The following is a 22,671-nucleotide window of genomic DNA, read 5'->3' on the forward strand; positions in this document are numbered from 1 at the left end:
CAAAGGCCGCCCCTCCACGCGTACTTCCGGAAGCGGGATAATAATTTTTATAGATTTTAATCACATTTTTTAATAAAAGAAAATGAAACTAACTTTATTTTTTAATAAAAAAAAATACGTACTTTTTTTTAATTTGTAAAAAAATGGTACTCCAAACGAACTATCGCCGCCAAGAATATTTGTTATATTTATTTTGCAAACCGTAAACGTTACGTCGTATTTGTGCGAGATGTAAGTTCGCGTGTTGACCAGTAAATGTCGCTGTTTCTCACTCTCTCACTCCCGTCTGTCCCAATGTCGCTCTCTCGATTTCTCTCTCCCATTCTCGGTCTGGAGTAAAGTTTTTCCGTGTGAGTGTGGAGCTGAAGATGGCGGCCAGCTCGGAGCGTAGTCCTCCTCCCTTCCCGGACTTAGAGGAGCCCGAGCTGCTGGAGGACAGTGACGACGGCGCGGATGCGTTCACAGGCACGGTGAGAGACACATTTAAACGCGTTAAAACCCCTAATCAAATAAAAAATCCGTACACACAGAAAGAGAAGGGAAGAGATCAGTTTCACTTCCCTGACAGTGACACTCAGATCAGTGTGTTCCTCTTCATAAACAGCAGAGCTTGAGATATTCTGGTTTATAAGGAATCTTATGATATTTGCTTTCTGTTTTAATAGAGAGCTTCCTTTCAGCAGGACTACAGACTACATTAAGCAGGGTTAAATATATCTCAGGCCGTTCTCTCTCTCTCTCTCTCTCTGTGTGTGTGTGTGTGTGTGTGTGTGTGTGTGTGTGTGTGTGTGTGTGTGTGTGTGTGTGTGTGTGTGTGTGTGTGTGTGTGTGAGCGTGTATTTATCACTTTGTGGGGACCAAATGTCCCCATAAGGATAGTAAAACCCGAAATTTTTGACCTTGTGGGGACATTTTGTCGGTCCCCATGAGGAAAACAGCTTATAAATCATACTAAATTATGTTTTTTGAAAATGTAAAAATGCAGAATGTTTTCTGTGAGGGTTAGGTTTAGGTTTAGGGGTAGGGTTGGGTTTAGAGGATAGAATATAAAGTTTGTACAGTATAAAAACCATTATGTCTATGGAAAGTCCCCATAAAACATGGAAACACAACATGTGTGTGTGTGTGTGTGTGTGTGTTGTGATATGCTGAAGTTTTTGGAGGACTCTTGTGAGTAAATATTACAAGGAATGCAACCCAGCTTCCCAAACAGACTGAAATTAGACTGTGTGAGAGAGAGTTCAAACTAAAACTCTTCATGCAACTAATCATAATAGATCATTATGAAAGATCAAGGCATCTGGTAACGTCTTTAGTATGTAGTATCCATGCAATCCTAGGAAGATATCCAGACTAAAGTATGATTATTAGGAAGGCAGATGTCTGTTTTAAGTAAATGGGCTGATGTCCAGCAGTAACTATTTACTCAGTAATAATTTCAGTGTTTTCAGACTACTAGGGCTGCAACTAACAATTATTTTGGTGATTGATTAATCGAACGATTATTGCAACGATTAATCATTAGCTCCTAACCGATGATTCAGCTTGTGTCCTGAGTTAAAATGTTGTATTAAACATGCTTTCTAACAATAAAGAGGACAAAATCATCTTTTAAAAATACCTCTAAATGACATTCACTGCTTTAAAGGGGGGAAAAATAATTTTTATTAAGTTTAATTCAGTAAAGAAATTCACTGCAAAAGAATCATATTGTTATCATGTGTTTTTGTCTTGTTTTCCATTTAAAATAGTCTAAAAATCAGTAAAACAAGATACATTTAATTGAGAACCAACATATAAGATTTTTAGACTTGCTTTAAGAGAATATATTTTAAATATAATTTATTTTTGTATATACGTGTATTTCTTTCACTTAGTTATACTTCTGTGAGTGCAGTAAAGACAAAATATACTTGTATTCAAGATATATTCTCTAAATTAAATCTAAATATCTTATATGCTGCTTCTCAGGTAAATGCATCTTTTTTAAAGGATATCTAGATATTTTAATATATTTGTATTTTTAATATTATATTCAGCATTCACGGATAACAATTTGTTTTCTGCAGTATAGCTGCTAAATTTTTTTACATTGTTTAAAATTAGTTTTAGATATTTTTATTGGAAAACAAGCCAAAACAAATCATAAACATATTTTGTTGCAGTGTATAATGGGGTGAAGACTCTCTCACCTTTCTGTTCACTTCAATTCATCTTTAAAACGCACAAAAAAAAACAACTCTTTCTTATTAATAAAACTGCTTATTTTCTTCACGATAAGAAATGCACTGTGACATATATTATGATTCAATAAGTCACGAGCCATCATGTTATAGTCTAGCTGCAGCAAGTGCGCAGTCAAGGAACGAGTGTCCCAACGACAGAGTGTGCATCAGCCGGGTGCCGTTTCAATCTTTCCCCCACAGATCGGGACATTCGCGCAACTCATAAAAGAGGCACTGACCGCACAGAAAAATGCCTCTTTCAGAGTTTGTAATTAATTACATGACCTGCTTCCATATTATTTTAACTTTAATAAAGCTATAACTCAAAAAAACTGCATTTAAGATGTAACACCGGGAGGTTCACTTTAAAGAGCTCCGACTCCACTTATTCCACACAGAGAGTGCTTCTGTATTTACTTATTTGGTATTTTTGTATAATTCCCTTGTACTTTGTGATCTACATCACCTGAAGCTGTTTGGAAATTTTAGAGTGTATCTTAACTGTGTAATTCTTCCTCTCATCAGTCAGATGTGAACTGCAGTGCTGCTCTCAAGCTTCATCATTGCAGTTTAATGTGATCTTATGTTACGTTAAATGAGATCAAACGACTATTCGACAATGAAAAATTTTGTTTAATGTTTCAGCCCTAATATATACATATAGTGACATGAAAAGATAATAAAAAACATGATATAACCGATACAATAGCGCAACAATGTTGTTAGAATATTTTAGATACAGTTATGTGCTGGTGATGCAATGTATGGAAGAAGAGGTAGGATATGTTAAAAAGAACATATATGACATATGGCTATAAGTAGTAATGGATGGATTGAATATTGCACATGGTTGTATTGTCCAAAGGAAAGTATCTGGGGATCACCAGCTTTCTGACAGACAAGCAGCAGATAGTGAGAATGGGCAAATTCACCTCCAGCACATGTACAATCAGCACTGCTGCCCACAGGGATGTGTGCTCTCCCCACTACTATTCTCCCTCTATATAAATGACTGCACTGCCAAGGACCCCTCCTGAAGTTCACAGATGACTCTATAGTCATCGGCCTCATCCAAGTTGACGATGAGTCTGCATACAGACTGCATACAGTCATTAAGTCCTTTGATCTTGGGTTTCTTTGGGACAGGGATGATTGTGGAGCATTTAAAGCAGCAGGGGAACTTCACTGTGCTCCAATGATCTATTGAAGATCTGTGTGAAGATGGGGGCCAGCTGGTCAGCACAGGATGTTAGACAACTGGGTGAAACACCATCTGTGCCATGTGATTTTCTTATCTTCTGTTTCTGGAAGACCCGGCACACATCCTCTTCACTGATCTTAAGGTCATGTTGAGTAGCAGGAGAGGGGAGGAGGGTGGTGGCAGGAGGTGTAAATGTTTGTATGCTGTGAAGGTTGGAGCAGGTGTGAGACTGGGCTTTTCAAATGTACAGTAAAACACATTCAGGTTGTTTGCCAGTTGTTGATTCCCGAAATGCAATTTTAATGCATTGTGCTTAACGGGGAAAACGAGAGTAAAGTCTTTCAGGCCTCTCCACACTGATGCAGGGTCATTGGCTGAAAACTGTTTTTTCAGCTTTTCAGAATAGCTTCTTTTAGCCACCCTAATATCCATTGTCAGTCTGTTTTTGGCCTGATTGTACAATATTTTATCCCCAATTCTGTAAGCATCCTTTTTGGCCTGATGAAGCTGCCTGAGTTTTGCTGTAAACCATGGTTTGTCATTGTTGTATGTTAAATAAGTCCTTGTAGGAATGCACATGTCCTAACGGAAACTGATATATGATGTCACAGTATCTGTGAACTCGTCCAGGTCTGTGGCTGCAGCTTCAAAGACACTCCAATCATTGCAGTTAAAGCAGGCTTGTAGTTCCAGCTCTGCTTCATTGGTCCATCTTTTTACAGTCTTTAATAAAGGTTTAGCTGATTTTAGTTTCTGCCTGTATGTCGGAAGAAGATGAACCCGACAGCCATCAGAGAGTTCTAAAGCAGCATGTATGACAGAGCAATATGCACCCTTTATTGTTGTGTAGCAATGATCCAGTGAATTTCTGTCTCTGGTGGTATATATACGTGCACTTTATATAGAAATGTTATTTAGTCTGTGTAGTCTCATGTGGTTCTGTGTTTGTCCTATGTTGTTTTATGTAGCACCATATTTGCTCCATGTCTGTGATGAGCCAGCTGTTGTAGCACTGGGTTCACACACGCGTGTGGAGGAATATAAACACTCACAAGAATACACACGGAAAACTCCCACGACAAGTAGAAAGTCTTACAGTTTATGAAGAGTGCCTCTAAATTAGGACAGCACATATCCTTCAGCATTGTTATATCTGTACAGCAACATTAGTTGACGTAAAAACACATTCCACCACCTCTCGTTTTCCCTGTTAAGCACACTGCAGTAGAATTGGAATTAAAAAAGACCAGCGTGCCGGTTCGCTTCGCATGTTTGTGTCTTTTAACGTGCTTGTACAGCACCGCAGCTTCTCTGACTTAAATGTCCAATAGAATGTCAGAATAATAAAAAACTAGTAAAAGATTGTATGCCATGTGCTGCCGAATATTCAGCAGCTTGTCTCTGATAAAACTGATTGGAAATAAATTACTAAACACTGGACAAACAAACAAAAACAGCAAAAGAACTTGAGAGCTCCATATTGAGGCGGCCATCCGTGGCACCATCTTAGATGTTAATTTCATTAGCTTTTCTTTGCCAGTTTTTGCAACTCAAGAATTTGCTGTATGGAAAGCATTTTGGAGTTGCTAATCTCTGTGACATAGTAATTAATGATCTGAGCTGGTAACTGAAAGGTTATTCGTTCGAACCCAACAAGTGTCTGTCCACAAGACCATTGTGCCCTTGAGCAAGGCACTTAAAGGTGTAGTAAGTTCACCCCAAAATGGGTGATTTACTCACCCTCATGTTACTCGAAACTAACGTCAGAATTTAGGGGGACTAGAAGCAAAAATGCCCCAAAAATTCTAAATGTGTGAGGAAAAAAATGCCCTTGTAATTAATATTTCTGTTTTATATTTGTAACATACAATATAGAGGTCAACCGATAGTGGATTTTGCCAAAACTGATAACTTTAAATCGATTCATAGAATGTTGCAAAATTCTCTTAGTTGACACAGACATAGAGGCCAGAGTCCAAAATGAATAAAATATCAGATGTAGTTTATTTTTTAAACCAAAATCCCAATAATAATCAGAAAAAAATGACGATTGGGTGCATAACATGTGACTTTTAACACTAAACAAGCCTGAAAAAAAAACCAGGGACACTTATTATGAAATGATGTAGACTTGGCTCCATTGCAATGCTCTATATTTAATATTTACCAAAATAAGCTTTTTATAGCCTATATATTATTATTATTATTATTCACAATATGAAGTTTTAGACACAATGTATGTGATGACGAGGGACGTTTCTATATAGTCGTATTTTCCTTTGCATTCCTCGCTTCAATTTATAAAATGTAATTTTCTGCATCGATTAATCGTTAATACCGATATAACTGTCTATCTCCAATATGATATAATACTGAATACTCTGTTATATTCCTATATTGTGCCATAGAATATTCCTGTTGATTTCATTTTTAGGATAAGAGGTAATAAATCCTCAATCTTCAGAATTTGTATTAATTAATTAGTATTGTAGTATTTAACATAAAGCATGAGGTACAGTTTGTTTTAAATGGTTAGAAAAAAAATATGCCCTCATAAAGCTAAAAAATGGCCTTAAATCAAATCCATTTAAAAGTTCATTTCTGACACTGTTCCAAACCTTACATTACCCCACTTATCACATGACTACTTTGCGAGAAAATAAACAAATGGACATTAAATAATGATTTGAGTAAAATAATTTTATTATGTGAGAAGAGACAGCTGAGTGCTTGGAACCAGTTTATTGGTTGCCAGGGACAACCGTCAAATATATGTTAGCGATCATTATACCAATATATTGGACAAAATTTGAAGTATAGGTCTCTGTGGAACAATAATTGATGTTTCCCCAATCTGTGGGCATTTTCAAACCGGGATGGGTGTTTTTCAACTATCCAATGAATGTAGGAAATCACAATGTTGTAATCTGTGGGCGTTTCCAAACAAGGATGGGGGTTCTCAACTATCTAATGAAAGTAGGGAATCTCAATGTAGTAAAAAGTGGGCATTTCTAAACCCGGATGGGCATTTCTCACCTATCCAAGGAAAGTAGGGAATCTCAATAGCTGCTTTTCCACAATCAGGCCAGTGCGAGCCAGGGCAACCAGCAGGGCCAATAGCCTTAGATCTTGAGCCGCGAGACCAAAATCAATATGTATTCTCACCATCAGGCAAATAGCCCCGCAGTGTTGCCCTAAAACCCGCCCTAAATACGCTACCCTGGTGTCAACATCACACACCCTGCCCATTTCACAAGCAAGGGGGAAGCTCAAGCTGAGGTATCATATTGAAATCATTTGTAAACATTAGCTAGATAGCAAGATAAGTTAGTATTGATAACTCACCGACTGGAACTACCATGGTGTCCCGAATAGTCTCTCCACTAACAGTGACACAATGTCCCAGCAAACCGTCCATGGAATAAATCTTGGAAAGATCTTTCTTCGGGCACCGCTTTGTCCATTGTCCATTTTAATGGATTTGTACTGTTCCCACAATTACATTTTTCCTGAATTTTTCCCGTACTGTTGTGCACTGTATACACAACCTGACAATTTCGGCAGAACTCCGCCTTTAAAATTGACCTCGCCTCAATCCCATGTTGGCCTTGTTTGGCCCACAGGGTAATTGGCGAGCTAAAGGCCACTGGCCCTGAGAAAGCCCAGAGGAGGTACGATGAAACCCAGGAAGTGACCGTGGGAAGGCAACTGGCCCTGGCATGTACTAGCAAGCCCTTATTTAGCCCTATATTGGAAACACGGCTAATTTTGTAGGCAAATTGTGTAAAGCGGTTCAAAAACACCCATCCCGGTTTGAAAACGCCAACTGATTGGGAAATGCCCATTTTTGTTCTGAAGAGACACGAGTCTCCAGAATGTATGACATTGACCAATCCGAATTTAGTATTTCAAAAAGAACTGTGTAATTAAATGTAATAATAATTTTTCAGTTGGTTATATTTGTGTTAATTAAAATTTTATGACATTGGCCATATAATCTTTTCCCTGCTGTTCCTAGTCATTCTCTGAGATGGATTCACCAGTGGACACAACCGGATCTCCCAAAGACATCTTCAGCGACCCGTCAGAAGATATCTTCAGCGATCCTCTGAGCGACACCAATTCTGAACCCCAGAAGAGCATAGATGACAAGGTATCTTCTCCTGGTAGTGACGAGGCCATCGACGTGTCCAGTGATCTACTGGATGACGAAACCGACATAATTAGTTCACCTGACATCAAAAATCTCGTGCCAGATCTTATGAATGAGTCGGTTAGTACCTGCATCGTAGAACCACTGAAATCTGATGTCATAAGTGAATCAACCAAAACTGGCCACAAAAATGACATCACAAATCGTCAGAAGAATAATTTCGAAGACTCTACAAAAGATGTCAGCAAAAGTACCAGAACTTCTTCCGGCAAGAAAGCGGCGAGTTCGGAGCTGTTCAGTGATGAAAATGACGATGAAGATCTCTTTAAAGAGCCCTTAAAATCTGTATCAAAGAAACCCCACCCCTCGGCACTCAGTGGACAACCAGTCAACATTTTCACAGAGGTGAAATCAGAAATAAAGATCAAACCTCAAACTAAAGCTGCCCCCAATGATCTGTTTGCAGAAGAAGCCATAACGGTGCCTGTCGCCAAACCTGCCACGTGCGCCAACTCCAGGACCAATGGGGTTCACTCTGAAGAGCAGGATCTCTTCACAGGTACAACACATTTCACCTGTAATACTTGACCATAAGAGCGAGACATAGTCAGAAACATACTTTACAAATTTACATGTAGGCCAATTGAAGCATTTGGCTGATGCATTGCCAACGTTTAGTCCGGTTAAGGAGTGTTCTTGCTAATGTGGCATTAACAAACCTCAGTACCTCCAAACTCTGTGCCATTATTAAAGTAGTTGTGTTATTAGTCAAGTAAGTTGCTGTAAATATACTGACTTTACTTGTTCAGCAATAGTCTTTTCAAACTGTTGCGCCGCCATGACAGTAGTTGGCTTGAAAGAGAAAATTCACTGTAGAAGCGAACAGTTAGAACTATTGTCCGCTATAGTGCCCCTTGTGGCAAAGTTGAGAATGTAGCCCATACTTGCATTGCGTTACAAATTGCGGTCTGACGCAACAATGCATTAAATTGAGTTTGCATTCACGTACTTGCGTAGAAAATGTTTTGGTCTTTTGGCTGTATGCCAGTTTGCATACTTCTACTTTGCAAGTATCTACTTACAGTGGATATATAAAGTCTACACACCCCTGTTAAAATGCCAGGTTTTTGTGATGTAAAAGAACGAGACAAAGATAAATCATGTCAGAACTTTTTCCACTTTTAATGTGACCTATTATACTGTTATACTTACACCTAACCCTAAACCCAAACAGAACAATATGTAGTTAAACAAAAAGTACATTGTATTGTATGTATTTTAATGTTAGTACATAGTACTAACCTAATATAAGGTGGGACCCAAAACGCTTTTTGCTCTTTTCTTAGTCTGCCAAACGTTCATCGGCATTGTTGTTGGTTGACTCTGATCATTAAGAAATGGCCAAAATAATTGGCAAAACTCTTTTCCTCCTTAAAGGGATTATGGATAATATAAAGCCCAAAACGCACACAGATGCATAATCTGAAAATTCATAGGAAATATACATCACTATTACACCTTTGGCATGCAATATTCAACATACAATGATTCAGCATGCACTAAACCTAATCTTGTATACCATTAAGGATGGATATTATGCAAAAAAGACTTCAGCAAACCAACATCCTGAAGAGCATGTTTTGCAGGCCTTTTTTAATGCACAGCAAAAATATTTGACTGGCATCGACACTTTTTACTGGCACTCATTGTTTCTCGAGGTGTTGGATGATGATTTTGCTTATTCAGTGTTGACTCAGGAAGGGGAAAATAAGTACCTCAGTGACCTTTGCCCTCTGACGGAACTTATGTTGCTAATGGAATGTATTTTGCATGATGTGTGTGTGTGTGTATATTGCGCACAGTAAGGTCTGGTTTAAAGGCATTACATTAACATTTAATCTTTTATCCTAAGCGATTTACATATATAAATAAATAAATATGTACAAGCAAATTATCATACTGGAGCCAAGAATATTAGGAAAAACTACAATACCGGAACTTTAATAGTAAACCAAAGTAGTACATAAATGAAATAATATGTTTTTTATTTATTTTTTGGTAAATAGGAAGTGCCTTTATTTATGGTTATGGATTAAGAGCTCACAGAAGAGGTTTGTTCAAGGGTTTCTTGAAGGCATGACTTTATAATTGTGCAGGTTTGCTTTCTTGGATCAATAATAAAAAGCCAAAATGTCGCAAAGCACTCTCTTTTTCTGTGTTTAGAAGCCACAGTGGAGTTGTCGCTGGACAGTCCTCATAATGAACGTAAGAAGAAAGATGTCTTGAAGCCTCCAGTATTGACTCCAGACGCCACTGTGGCCAGCAGCAGTGCCAGTAAATTTCCGGCCAAAACCCTGGAGGAGGTAAAACACAAGCTAAACTCACCTGAGATAAGTAGGGTTGCTAATCGAGGACTAATTCGATTTTTAAATATACTGAACCTGAATGATTTTTATGATTTTCGGTTTCATAAATGGTTCTTAAACATCTGAATTCTTTCGTTAATGTGGACAGAACACCATATTTGCAATTTTAATGAAAGTTTCCTGAGTTTGGAGGTTTAAGTCTGTATTCATATATAATAAATCGACAACAAAACTTTTTTATTGTGTCTTCCTTGCTGGTTGGACGAACCAGCAAACATCCATCACAATCAGTGTACCAAATGGACAACTGTTATTAGCCGATTCTTTTCTTTTTTATAAATCTGTAAAAATGACTCGTCAATCAGTCTCTAGTTATTTAAATTTGTCTTAATGACTCACTCGTGCACTGAATCACTTAACAGTACTAAAATAATTGTTCCTGAAAAGTGATAGTCCGATATATCGGCCAAGCCGATTAAATGGCCGATATTTTGCCATTTTGCGATTAGAGGCATCGTCCAATAACCGTGTTCGCTTGGCCGATTAACAGACGTGTTAACTTTCCCTTGTGTCAGTTCCAAAATCTACCAGTATACTTGTCAATGGATAGTCAAGTCAAGTGGTTTTTATTGTCAACACTAGGTTTTCAAGGTTTTTTCTTTGCAAGGGCACATTTGTGAAAATAGTGCATAAAATACATGTTTGTTTCACTTTAGAAAATTTGTGCACATCTGATTTGCAGTTGTTAAATTGTATTATGTTTATCGGCATTTATATCGGCCATTCTGCACACCACATATCTGTATTGGCCAATGAAAAACCCATACCGGTCGATCACTAATCCTGAATCACAAAGTGGAATTGGAAACCGAACCTGAATTGTTAAATTCTTTATGGTTCACGTAAACTTTAAGTGAGCTGAATCTTTTCTTTTTAATTAATTAGTCAAAATAACTCAAGAATCAGTCTTGATATGATTCGTTATTTTAAACAGTCTAACTACTAGCTCACCCACTGAAATGCTAAAAAAGATTGTTATTAATAAGCTAATCGCTTAGAACCTGAACCGTTAAGTACAGCCTCACGGATCCCTTTCCTTTAAATAAGCTAAAACCTCCTTCATATGCATCCCAGAAGAATATCTCAATCTCTCTTCCTTTCTCTTTTTCCTGTTTTCTTCACACTCCATAAAGCTGGAGGAAGAGGAGACTGAGGACAAGTTTGATTTGAACATTTCCATCACAAATCCAGAGAAAGTCGGTAAGCCCATCATCTACTATGGTGTGTGTGTGTGTGTGTTCAGCTTTTTCAAAATATCGCTGTACTACTGAAATTAAAAATTGTTTTATCTGACTAATGGTTTCGAAGCCAATGATGAGCTTGGTGTGAAAAATCGGCGTTTTGCGGATAGAGCTTTGTCAGGTCCTTATAATGGTAGTACATGGGTGCCAACACTTTCACGGTCCAAAAAGTCATATTTAAGTCAAACAATTAATGTTTTCTGAAGCGAATCGATAGGTTTGTTAGATACAAGTCCATAATTAAAATTGTTTAACTTTAAATCAGGGCTCTGATGCTGTTTGAAATGGAAGAACTCTTATGTGACGTTCGTTCTTCAGTTGTAAAAAAGCGCAACTTCCGAATTCTCACGTGAACTCGCCAACGCGCTTATGTCAAGCAACAGCAGTGTGATGCGTAAGCTGCTTGAAGGAAGTGCTTTATAAATGTTGATAACGTTTTAATTATCGATTTATTTTTTACACAGATGTATCAATTTGCTTTTATCGACTGGAGTCATGTTGATTAATTTTATGCTGCCTAAATATGACTTTTGGACCATCAAAGTGCTGGCACCCATGTACTTGCATTATAAGGACCTTAAAGGTCTTCTTCTGAAAATCTTCATTTGTGTTCTGCTGAAGAAAGACAGTCATACACATCTGGAATTGAATCAGGTAAATACATAATGAGAGATTTTACATTTTTGGGTGAACTATCCCTTTAATGGGCAATCTCATTGAAAACAGAATTTGTAATGGTACTATGTGGACAAACTTTAATGTTCACAATGCACAACTCTCTACCCAGATCGCTCAGAACATATGAAGCCACAAAAATGGCTTATTCAGAAATCATCATAATATAAACATCACAACCGTGAGCAACATATGCCTTTCATATCAACAGCTATTTAGCATTGAGCAAATGGCAAGAGGTTAGCCAGTCATAACTGAGGTAATTTATATATAGACTTCTTAAATACACAGTTGCAGCAAGACCATTTAAATGATATCGTCAACTGAGACCGAACTTGCAACAAATCCAAAACTTTGAGGCTACCAGAACATACAAACAAAGTGCTGCTTGTTGTGGCTTTGCTTTGATCAGTTTGTATTTATTTATACAGGTTGATTTTCTCTCTCTCTCTCTCTGTTCCTCACAGGTGACGGTATGAATGCATATATGGCCTATAAAGTTTCAACACAGGTGATTTTCACAGACTATTCACACAATCTTGTGAGTCATATAGTGACATTAATAATAAATGAATCAATACTAATAATCTCGGTCCTTTCTCATTCTCTTTGTCAGACATCATTACCGATGTTCCGGAGCAAGACGTTTACAGTACGCAGGCGTTTTAGTGATTTCCTCGGATTGTACGAAAAGCTCTCTGAGAAACATTCGCAGAATGGATACATCGTACCTCCGCCACCAGAAAAGAGCATTTTGGGTGGGGGCAATTTTAGAATGGTGTTATTCTTTGATGTGTTTCATGGATATTATTAGGGATGTCCTCGATGCTTTTGTCGATGCTAATTCCATATCAACAATTTATTTAAAATGTATCATCAAAATGGTGTTTTTAAATGAATTCATTAACTTTAATCAAATGAAAATATACCCATTAATTTTAAACATAATGTAGTATTATTTTATCTAATGAAGTGCTTTTATAGAGAACCTCACAGCACAATCGAAAATACAACATTGGAGTTATATTTTGTCAAATAAAGTGCTGCATCACTGATGTGAGATATTGAATATATTATTATTAGTAGTAGTATTACAGTGAATATTACAGAACTATACAATAGTGATCTATTTGTATCATACTTTTTTCTTTTTAAATTAAGCTTTTATTTTGGCTGAGCTTTTATTTTGAAGTTTTTCTGTGCTGTTATGAAGGTAGCTTCTTAATCCAGAAAAGCGTGTTGCTACGTGACTCAAAGTGATTATTAAACTGCAAAAGACTGCTATATAATTATAAATATGTAGTCTGTATGTGCCTCATGCTACAAAGTGAATTAGTGCTCTGCTCGCTGTCATCTGCTGCAAACAGAGCGTGTGATGGTCATGATGGTGTTTTCAGTGTATGAGCCAAGGATCTCTAAAACATGAGTACTTTATGTCACCGGCTCCACACATTCATAAGCATTCACATTTGAAGTGCGCAGCACATGCAAACTATACATCTATCTAATTAAATCGCAACTTTATTTTCATTTTTGTGCTGAATGTTTACGGAATGACATTCGTATGGCAGATGACATCAGTTTTTGTTATCGGAACATATTACAAGCACGAGTACAAGTACATTAGCGACTGTAGTCAGACTCGATTCCGATACCAGTTCTGGTATGGGGACATCCCTAACTAGTGTCAAGTGTCTGATTATGAATATACGTGTTGTTTTGGCAGGTATGACTAAACTGAAAGTCGGGAAAGAGGATCCGTCGTCGGCAGAGTTTGTGGAGAGGAGGAGAGCCGCTCTAGAGAGGTTCGGCACTGAAGCTAACACTGTCCTTGTCCAACTGTTGTTGCACTGGGTGACTCCACCCACAGTGAAATCTTGTTGCTTGTATAGTAAAAATCAAATATGTTCTGATTGGCTGTGATTTGAGCACAGAAAAATTGCTTGATGCTCATTACTTAGGTTAGGATAAGGTGTAAATGTTACATGTTACACCAAATATGATTTTGTTATTAAATGTCCAAGCACCAAATTTTTTTGATATATCAAATCGTTTAGAAGATATAAGCCAATTAATTATTTGGGTTTGAACTGTAAATACTACTATGCCTTTATTTGTGTGCACAAGGTCTAAACTTGACAAAATTTAAAATATGTACACATCAGGTTAGTCTGAGGACATGTGCTAAATTTAATCAATTTCCTCTTGTCAACAGAAAATACAAATATTATTTATTTCAACTGTAATTGATAGATGAAGGATGCACTACTTCTTTTGTCCACTAGATGGAGCAAGTTAAAAATTCCATTAAATCCTTTAACTTTGAGTTATTGCTCTTGAAATGTAATATCTGTGCAGTAACAATAGCAACAGCTATCCAACAAATGAAGACCCCTATGAAATCTGTTTAGGTTTTTCCTGATTTAATTTTACAGCAATCCATAATCTCATTTATGCATGGTAAATCAAGGATGTATTACCAATGTTGTCCACTAGATGGAGTGCCAAATCCTTGAAATTCCTCTTTGACTTAGCTTTATGCTTTTGTAATGTGCTGTTGTCAGCATCCACAGGATCTATTGTGTCCAATTGAATTATTTTGGCCATGTCCTGGCCATACATGCTTGGACCCTGATGATTGCTGCTTGCGGCTATATTTAGTCATTCAAGTTGTGCTTGTGTAACTATTTGTAAAATGCTTGTGTAAGTGTAATTGAGTATTTAATATGTGTATCTTCAGGTATTTGCAGAGAGTTGTGAGTCACCCATTTCTATTACAGGACCCTGATGTGAGAGAGTTCTTGGAGAAAGAGGAGGTGAGATGGCTGTCTGTCTCTGCTTTTAACTGTCTGTCTGTTTTAAAGGAGAAGATTTGAACCATCCAGGTCCTCTCTCTTTATGTTTCTCTCTGTTAGTTACCTCGTGCGGTGAGCACCCAGACCTTGAGTGGAGCCGGCTTTCTTAAAATGATCAATAAAGCTACAGATGCCGTCAGTAAGATGACCATCAAGATGAACGAACAAGACGTGGTGAGTTTCTTCACCACTAGTGCATACTTTTAAAATAAACATTGTTTTCAAGCAGCTTTCCTGAATACTTGCCTCATTTGTTGTTGATCAACAAACAAATTGTCCTGCCCTAAACTTGCACCATCGGTTGAGTTAATGTTGCTGTGTTGGGCTGAATGGGCCACTCAAACAAACAGAGCAATGCTTTCGTAGCACCACAGAGGAAATCATCCTACAAATGTCTTATAGTTAATAAAACGTCTGACTTCAACTGTACAGTAAGTGCATGTTTGTGTTTGTTGTAGTGGTTTGATGAAAAGATCCAGGATGTTGAGAATGAAGAACAGCAGATGAGGAAGCTTCATGTGATGGTGGAATCACTTGTCAACCACAGGAAAGGTCAGAAGGTCAAACACTCATTGCTCTGAGTTTTGGGGAGGTAACTGAAGTAGTTAAACTACAGTCAGGCTACTCTTTTAATCCTTCCATGCTGTTGGCAATCAAGTAACTCTGTAGAACTTAATGGGTCAAATTTGACCGGCACGTTAAATCGAATTTCAACAGTCACAATTTGCACATTTTCACCCAACCATTGTTTTATCATAATAACCGATTTATCACTATTTACGAATGTAAAATTTATATAATGTTTTATAAGAGTAAAAACTCAAAAGTTACATTAGAATTGATTAAAGTACAGTATGTATTTATGTATGTATGTGTCAGAGTTTCTGCTAAGAAATTGTGCTGTCCAACATGTCTGGGATTTATAAAGTTTACTAGACAAATTGGAAAAAATCTGGTAATCTCATTTCAGTGTTTATTTTATGCTGTAACATGATGGACCGTGTATAAGATGCGATATAATAATAGCACACATAAGTCAAATGAATAATACATGTTTGATCATATCTGCTTTTCCATAAATAAAAAAAAGGCAGTCATGGAATTACCATCTATTAAAAAAAACCCATTAAAAATAAAAATGGAGGGCAAAGCAAAAAGCTAAACTGCAATTTTCCACATATTTTTTAGTTCACAAAAATCGCTGTACACTTGTGACATTAACTAAAGGGGTTGCTGACAATTCATGTTAATATATTACACTGGACATTGTGTCAGACAAATGTTTTATTTGTCGGTCATTTGGACATTTTAACAGTCAAAACCGGTATTTACTGGCTAACGGAAACCCGTGTTTGTGGGTGGGTTGGTGTGGGTCAGGTGTTGCTTGAACCACACACACTCATGTTTCCATTTTGTTTTTATATTAAGCTCATTATTTAGTGATAACTCATTTGTGTGGGTGGGTGTTTGTGGGTAGGTGTGTGAGGGTCGGGTCTTGCTTGAAGTTTAGAAACATTTACTTATTCTTTATTAAAAAAAATCCCCATTTTAGAATAATAGTAAAGTCATCCAAACTATGGAATAACAGAAATGGAACTAGGAATTATGTATTTAAAAAAAAACTATGTTATATTTTAGCATCTTCAAAGTACTCTTGACATTTTCTCAACCAACTTCTTGAGGAATCACCCTGGGATGCTTTTAAACAGTATTGAAGGAGGTCCCATCTATGCTGGGCACTTATTGGCTGATTTTCTTTATTATTCGGTCAAAGTCATCCATTTCAAAAACTTTATTTTTTAATAAAAATTGTATTTATTTTATAAAATGTTTGTTTTGTAATGCAATAAATTAACATGTTGGCACAATTATATTTTTGTATATTTTCAAACATTTAAACATACGCCTTCAGATCAAAAGGTTTTTAAGATCATGAGAAACATTTCATTCGTAAAATGTTTGTAGCATCTTAATTATAGTTATATACAACTAAAACAACCTTTTTTCTGCCATATTTTCTGTCCATTTTAGTTGCGTGTTTACTCGTAATGTTTGAAATTCGGCTATGCAAAAAATTCAGGCCAGTTCGGTGTATAATGAGGTCACAGGTGGCAAGAGTGCTAATTGGGTAATGAATAAAACAACTTATTTGCATCTTTTCTTATTTTTGATTTGTTCTTGTAAATTAATTCTTGCAATGCCACAGCAAATTATTTTGTATTTATCTCTTTATTTACATGCTCCAGACTAACATTTAAGAGTGGTAGCACCGGTGTTAAATTCTACAAATGGTCGCACCGGCCCAACTGAAAGATAATTTGTTTTCTTTCACAGTTTCTTTCTTTTTATCAGGATCTTGATGTTTAAAATTCAGTCATCTGAAGACAAACAAATCCTTTTTCTACAATCAGACGGCATTAGAAAAGATTTGACACAGGAGGAAAGTTCCAGTGTATCCATAGTTTTAACTGTGGCGTTTGCAATAAGATCATAGTAACCAAAAGTAAAACCATTAGCATTAACCATAAAACAAATTATGGGATGTGTGGATTGAAACTTTACAATTTCTGTCTGTTCATTGTGCAGATTTCTCCTTTATTCCTTTTCAATGCTGTTTAAAATGTTGGGACTGTTTAATACAATTTTAAACTGGTTTAATCATCAACAATTTATGGGCTTTAATAGAGGTTTTAAACAAATAATCAATGCCGAATTCGTTTTTGATGATTTGCACGGCTGAGCGCTCGAGACCGGTCCACGTGTAAATGCATGTCTCTGCGCTGACTGATCCGGGTGAAGCTGTTTTCTTTCCTTAAACAACAGCAATTATCAGTGAATATCGCAAGTGAATAAAGGTATCATTTATTTTAACTGGTTAATTTACATGAACTGGCTCACTTAAAATTATTTTGAATTCCCAACATGACATATGAAAGAGTAAGAGGATGGTTTTGGCAAATAGACATTTTGGTTAGTTTCTCACTCACTCACTCAAACACACACACGCACATAACACAGTTTGGTGTGGTGGTGTCGTAGTGGGCTAAATCACATAACTGTTAATCAGATGGTCACTGGTTCGATCCCTACAGCCACCACCATTATGTCCTTGAGCAAGGCACTTAACTCCAGGTTGCTCCGGGGGGATTGTCCCTGTAATAACGCTGTAAGTCGCTTTGGATAAACGCGTCTGCCAAATGCATAAATGTAATTGTAAATAACACACACTGAAAGAACACAACATGCTATTATAATCATGGAGAACTCATATACGGCTTTATCACAATGTTTCAGAGTTATCGGGGAACACTGCAGTGTTTGCGAAGAGCGTGGCGATGTTGGGCAGCTCCGAGGATAACACGGCTCTGTCTCGAGCTCTTTCTCAGCTGGCCGAGGTGGAAGATCACATCGAACAGCTACATCAAGAACAGGCAGCAAACGACTTCTTCACCTTCTCAGAGCTGCTCGCAGATTACATACGACTGCTGGGAGCTGTCAGGGTACGGACACACACATCTAAACGCTTAAATGGGTTGATGATAGAATGAATAACTACATTATTTTTAATCGTGATTTTGTGCGCAACATTCCAACGAAAGCTGTTTGTGTACATCATCTTTCATCAAAATGTAAAAAATCGCCCTATATTATATCCTACTGAATATATTGTTTCCTATATTGAATCTTTGAATATTGTATCCTGTTTTGTGGTCTTCTAATCGAACGTCATAATGTGAATTCAGGGGTGTTTTGATCAGAGAATGAAAGCATGGCAGCGCTGGCAAGATGGTCAGAACATGCTTCAGAAGAAAAGAGAAGTCGAGGCCAAACTCCTGTGGGCCAACAAACCTGACAAACTCCAGCAGGCCAAAGATGAGATTGTAGAGGTAACATGAGCACATTTGTTCATAACAGACATGTTTGTTTGGGGACTCTCTGCACTATAACCTCTAACCTGGACTTTATTTCTGAGCTCATGCACGTGTTAAGATGTTTACACTACTGTCTATGTTCCTGTCCTGCAGTGGGAAGCAAAGGTCACGCAGTACGAGAGAGAATTTGAAAGAATCTCAGCCACCGTACAGAAAGACGTCATCCGTTTCGATGTAAGACATGATTGAACATTTTCATATGCACATTTTCACGTTATGTTTTTACCAGTGTCAGAACTAATTGCCCCCTGAATTTTATTTTCTTGGGCATTTTTTACATTTATGAGGGCTTTTTTTTTTTTCTTCTAAACATATATTTAATTTGTATGTGATTATTGGGTTTAGATAATTACAAGGGCATTTTTGTCAATTTTGGTGCCATTTTTAAAATTAAATTTAACAGACCATATTTTCAAGTAAAGGCTGCCATTGTATGACGTCACTGAGCACAACATTCTTTTCACAATTTCTCCGTTCTTGTTAAAAAAAACAAAGAAAGGGCCAGAGTATCTCCGCGAGTATTTGCGCTGACTACCACCCCTGGAGTCACGAGTTCGAATCTAGGGTGTGCTGAGTGACTCCAGACAGGTCTCCTAAGCAACCAAATTGGCCCGGTTGCTAGGGAGTGTAGAGTCACATGGGGTAACCTCCTTTTGGTTGCGATTATTGATTCTCGCCCTCAATGGGTGCTTGGTGAGTTCTGCGTGGATCACGGAGAGTAGCATGAGTCTCCACATGCTGTGAGTCTCCGCGGTGTCATGCACAACGAGTCACGTGATAAGATGCGCGGATTGACGGTCTCTGAAGCAGAGGCAAGTGAGACTTGTCCTCCGACACCTGGATTGAGGTGAGTAACCGCGCCACCACGAGGACCTACTAAGTAGTGGGATTTGGGCATTCCAAATTGGGAGGAAAGGGGATAAAAAAATAAAATAAAAAGAAAGTAAGTCATATAGGGTTACAACAACACAGGGGTGAATAAACAATGACTGCATTTTCATTTTTGGCTGAACTATCACTTTTTATTTCTTTTTGAAACTTTTTATAGCATAAAGCAATTAAACTTGTCTGTAAGAATGTTTGTTTATCTTTCAATCGGTTTTGTTTTGTAACTGCTTCAACTCCTGCGATAATACCGTATACTGCGCTAAAAGCTTCAGCAATTGTCACGAGATTAATATTTCATACCGGCACATACCTAGTGGCAACTTTTTTTTAATTGTTTATAGTCTTAACAGTAAAATAACATGCATGCAGTCTGATATTTACAAACTTGAATTAAAACCAGATTCATTTGTGGTTTGAAATGCAATTGAAAATTGTCTCTTTCTGTCATTCAAGATGTGATGTGTATGTAACGCCAAACACAATGTGCAGTAGTGTCTCATTTCCATAAATAAGACTGAACTATGCGTCATGCGCTATATCGTGAATTAGCAATTTTGGACAGTGTTTGAATTAATGTGCAAAATACAGTAATGCCTCTAATGCGTATGACACTCGGCAACCAATGCTGTTAATCTGAATTTTGACTACATTTTGTCCGAATGTGAACAAAGCTTCATTTTTCTAATATCACGTGTACATTTATTGCCAACAGAAAGAGAAAGCTCGAGACTTTAAGCGACAAATCGTCAAATACCTCGAGTCTCTGCTGCACTCACAACAACAAGTATGTGGAAACATCCCAAAAACATGCACCTCTGTGTGTTTTATAGCTAAATTGTGTCCCCAAGTTTAATAATAATAACTCTCATTTCACTTTCTTTCTCCCCTTTAGCTGATGAAATACTGGGAGGCGTTTTTGCCAGAGGCAAAAGCTATCGCGTGAAGCGGTGACCGCAAACGCAAACACACACTCACAGATGACTGAAGTCTTTTCTATACTCCTTACCTCTCGCCTATAAACCAAGAGAAATCATGCTGCGAAGGGACATCATCTATCCTGAATTAATAACTGTAGATTTTCAGTGTTATCTTCACCTTTATTTTCTTACGATAAAATCTTATATTGGTCAGGTGTGGGGCTGTCTTCCTCATCTGTATGCAACGACACTTACTGTTCCACGAGAGGAGCATTCAGTGAAGTTCTCTCACCTTTGGGTGGGAATGATGCACTTTGAATTTATACTCTTCTGAGGCAATGTCAGTGGTTTACACTAGAGGGCGCTCTACCCTCATTCAAACACTGCTGAAAGCAGTTTATCCATCAGGCCACTTGTTTAGATGTCACAATCTGTGGTTTCATCCATAGATTTAGAATGTTGTTTCAATGGTTACATTGATGCACTTCAAACACAGCAGTTGTAATATGCATTCCTACAGCGCAGTTTATATCAATTTCTGAGCTCTTGAACCGAAGCTTTTCAGTCTTTAAGTTGGTTTTCGTTATCTGAAATGTTTTGAGCTCCTCATCCATGATTTCATTTGCTTTATTTTCTCTTTAAAGCTCTTTGATTTCTTGATATTTCTTTGTTTTTACGTTTTCATCTGTAGACATTTATGCCAGCATATTTGACTGTAGCATGTTATAATTAATACACTTTTGCTATGCTAATAATTATGATTCAACTATTTCTACATCAGTTTTTTTTATATATTTTTTTTTACAGATTTTGCTCCTGTAAAAACATTACAGAGTTTGCAAGATTCATTTTTTTAGATTAATGTTCACTCGCCATTATTTAGACTTTAGAGTGAGAAATTATATATATCATTTTTTTTATTTTTTTTTTTGTTAATTGGATCAGATATTTGCCTCATAAATGATATTTTGGGCCCTGTTGTAAAGACAGATGTTAACAGGTTGGAGTTTTCGGCAGGGGTCACCATTAGGTGCCATAATTCATCAAAATGTAGGTATTTTTCCACTCTGCACAATTTTTTTTTTTAAAGAAAACAATAAAGATTTCATTACAAACTTGCAGCTTTTGGTTTCGTTCTCATTTGTGCAAAGGTTAAACCTTTATTTTTTCAAGCTACACTCTCGCTCTTTCTTAGCGTTTGTTCCGCGTAGGTGCAAGGTCCGCTTCGAGATAGTCTGCATATATATTTGATTTGGCACAAGTTTTATGCCAGATGCCCTTCCTGACGCATCCCCAGTGGCTAGGGGACTCTCTCTCTCTCTCTGACACACACACACACAGGCCAATTTAGAGTCTCCAATTCACATATTCTGCATGTTCTTGCACTTGTGGGGGAAACTGGAGCACCCAGAAGAAACCCACGCAAACACGGGGAGAACATGCAAACTCCACACAGAAAGGCCCAAGTTGAGCCGGGACTCGACCCAGGACCTTCTTGCTGTGAGGCAACAGTGCTAACCACTGAGCCAAATTATGGCCTCAATTTTCTGTTTCATTTGTCATTCATTAATTTGTTCTGTAAAATCAGTTTCTGTAACCTGGAAACATAAGATCTACACACAACAGACTAATGTAGGAAGTGATCCTAAAGATGTTCCGTCTTTTAGTATTTGTTCTCTGTTAAATGCAAATCATAACGTGTTGTTTCTGCACTTTGATTACACATTTTCAAGCGACCTCATTAAAGTTTTACTGCTGTGAAAGTAATGCAGCTACAACTGAATTAATCTTTCACCAAAAGTCCTTTTTAAGTATAAATTGAGTAATCGTTAATCTTTTCTAGAGTTCAGGGATTTTTTAAGCTTCACTCCTCTTTGTCTTTGTGACTTTTCAGTTACACTTTTATTACCAAATTATGACATTCTTTACATGGCAGCCGCTATTTAGGACGGCTTATACAGAGAGACTTATCTCGTGAGAATTCGACTACTGGATTTAGATTTTTTTTGTCAGCTAAAATCAGTCTCTGCTTCCCGAATTACCTAACTGCCCCCGGTGGCCGAAGCTGGAACTACAGTTGGATATACTGTATGTGTGCCATCATGTGACGCACATGTCTTGAGCAAACATAAGGCGCTTTATTGATAATTGAATGCTG

General features: G+C 37.4%; 1 protein-coding gene across 1 annotated transcript; it reads left to right on the top strand.

Moving 5' to 3' along the window:
- Positions 1-307: 307 nt before the first annotated feature.
- LOC127638535 (sorting nexin-1-like) lies at positions 308-21,628 on the top strand. Its single transcript, XM_052120096.1, has 15 exons — positions 308-470; positions 7,445-8,138; positions 9,803-9,942; positions 11,139-11,205; positions 12,389-12,432; positions 12,538-12,679; positions 13,648-13,726; positions 14,662-14,737; positions 14,837-14,950; positions 15,235-15,328; positions 18,071-18,276; positions 18,520-18,663; positions 18,802-18,882; positions 20,309-20,380; positions 20,489-21,628. Exons 1-15 carry the CDS (start codon positions 369-371, stop codon positions 20,537-20,539), a joined length of 2,106 nt encoding a protein of 701 aa, XP_051976056.1. The 5' UTR covers positions 308-368; the 3' UTR covers positions 20,540-21,628.
- Positions 21,629-22,671: the final 1,043 nt, after the last annotated feature.

This window comes from Xyrauchen texanus, chromosome 46 (assembly GCF_025860055.1).
Source record: "Xyrauchen texanus isolate HMW12.3.18 chromosome 46, RBS_HiC_50CHRs, whole genome shotgun sequence".
NCBI lineage: Eukaryota > Metazoa > Chordata > Actinopteri > Cypriniformes > Catostomidae > Xyrauchen > Xyrauchen texanus.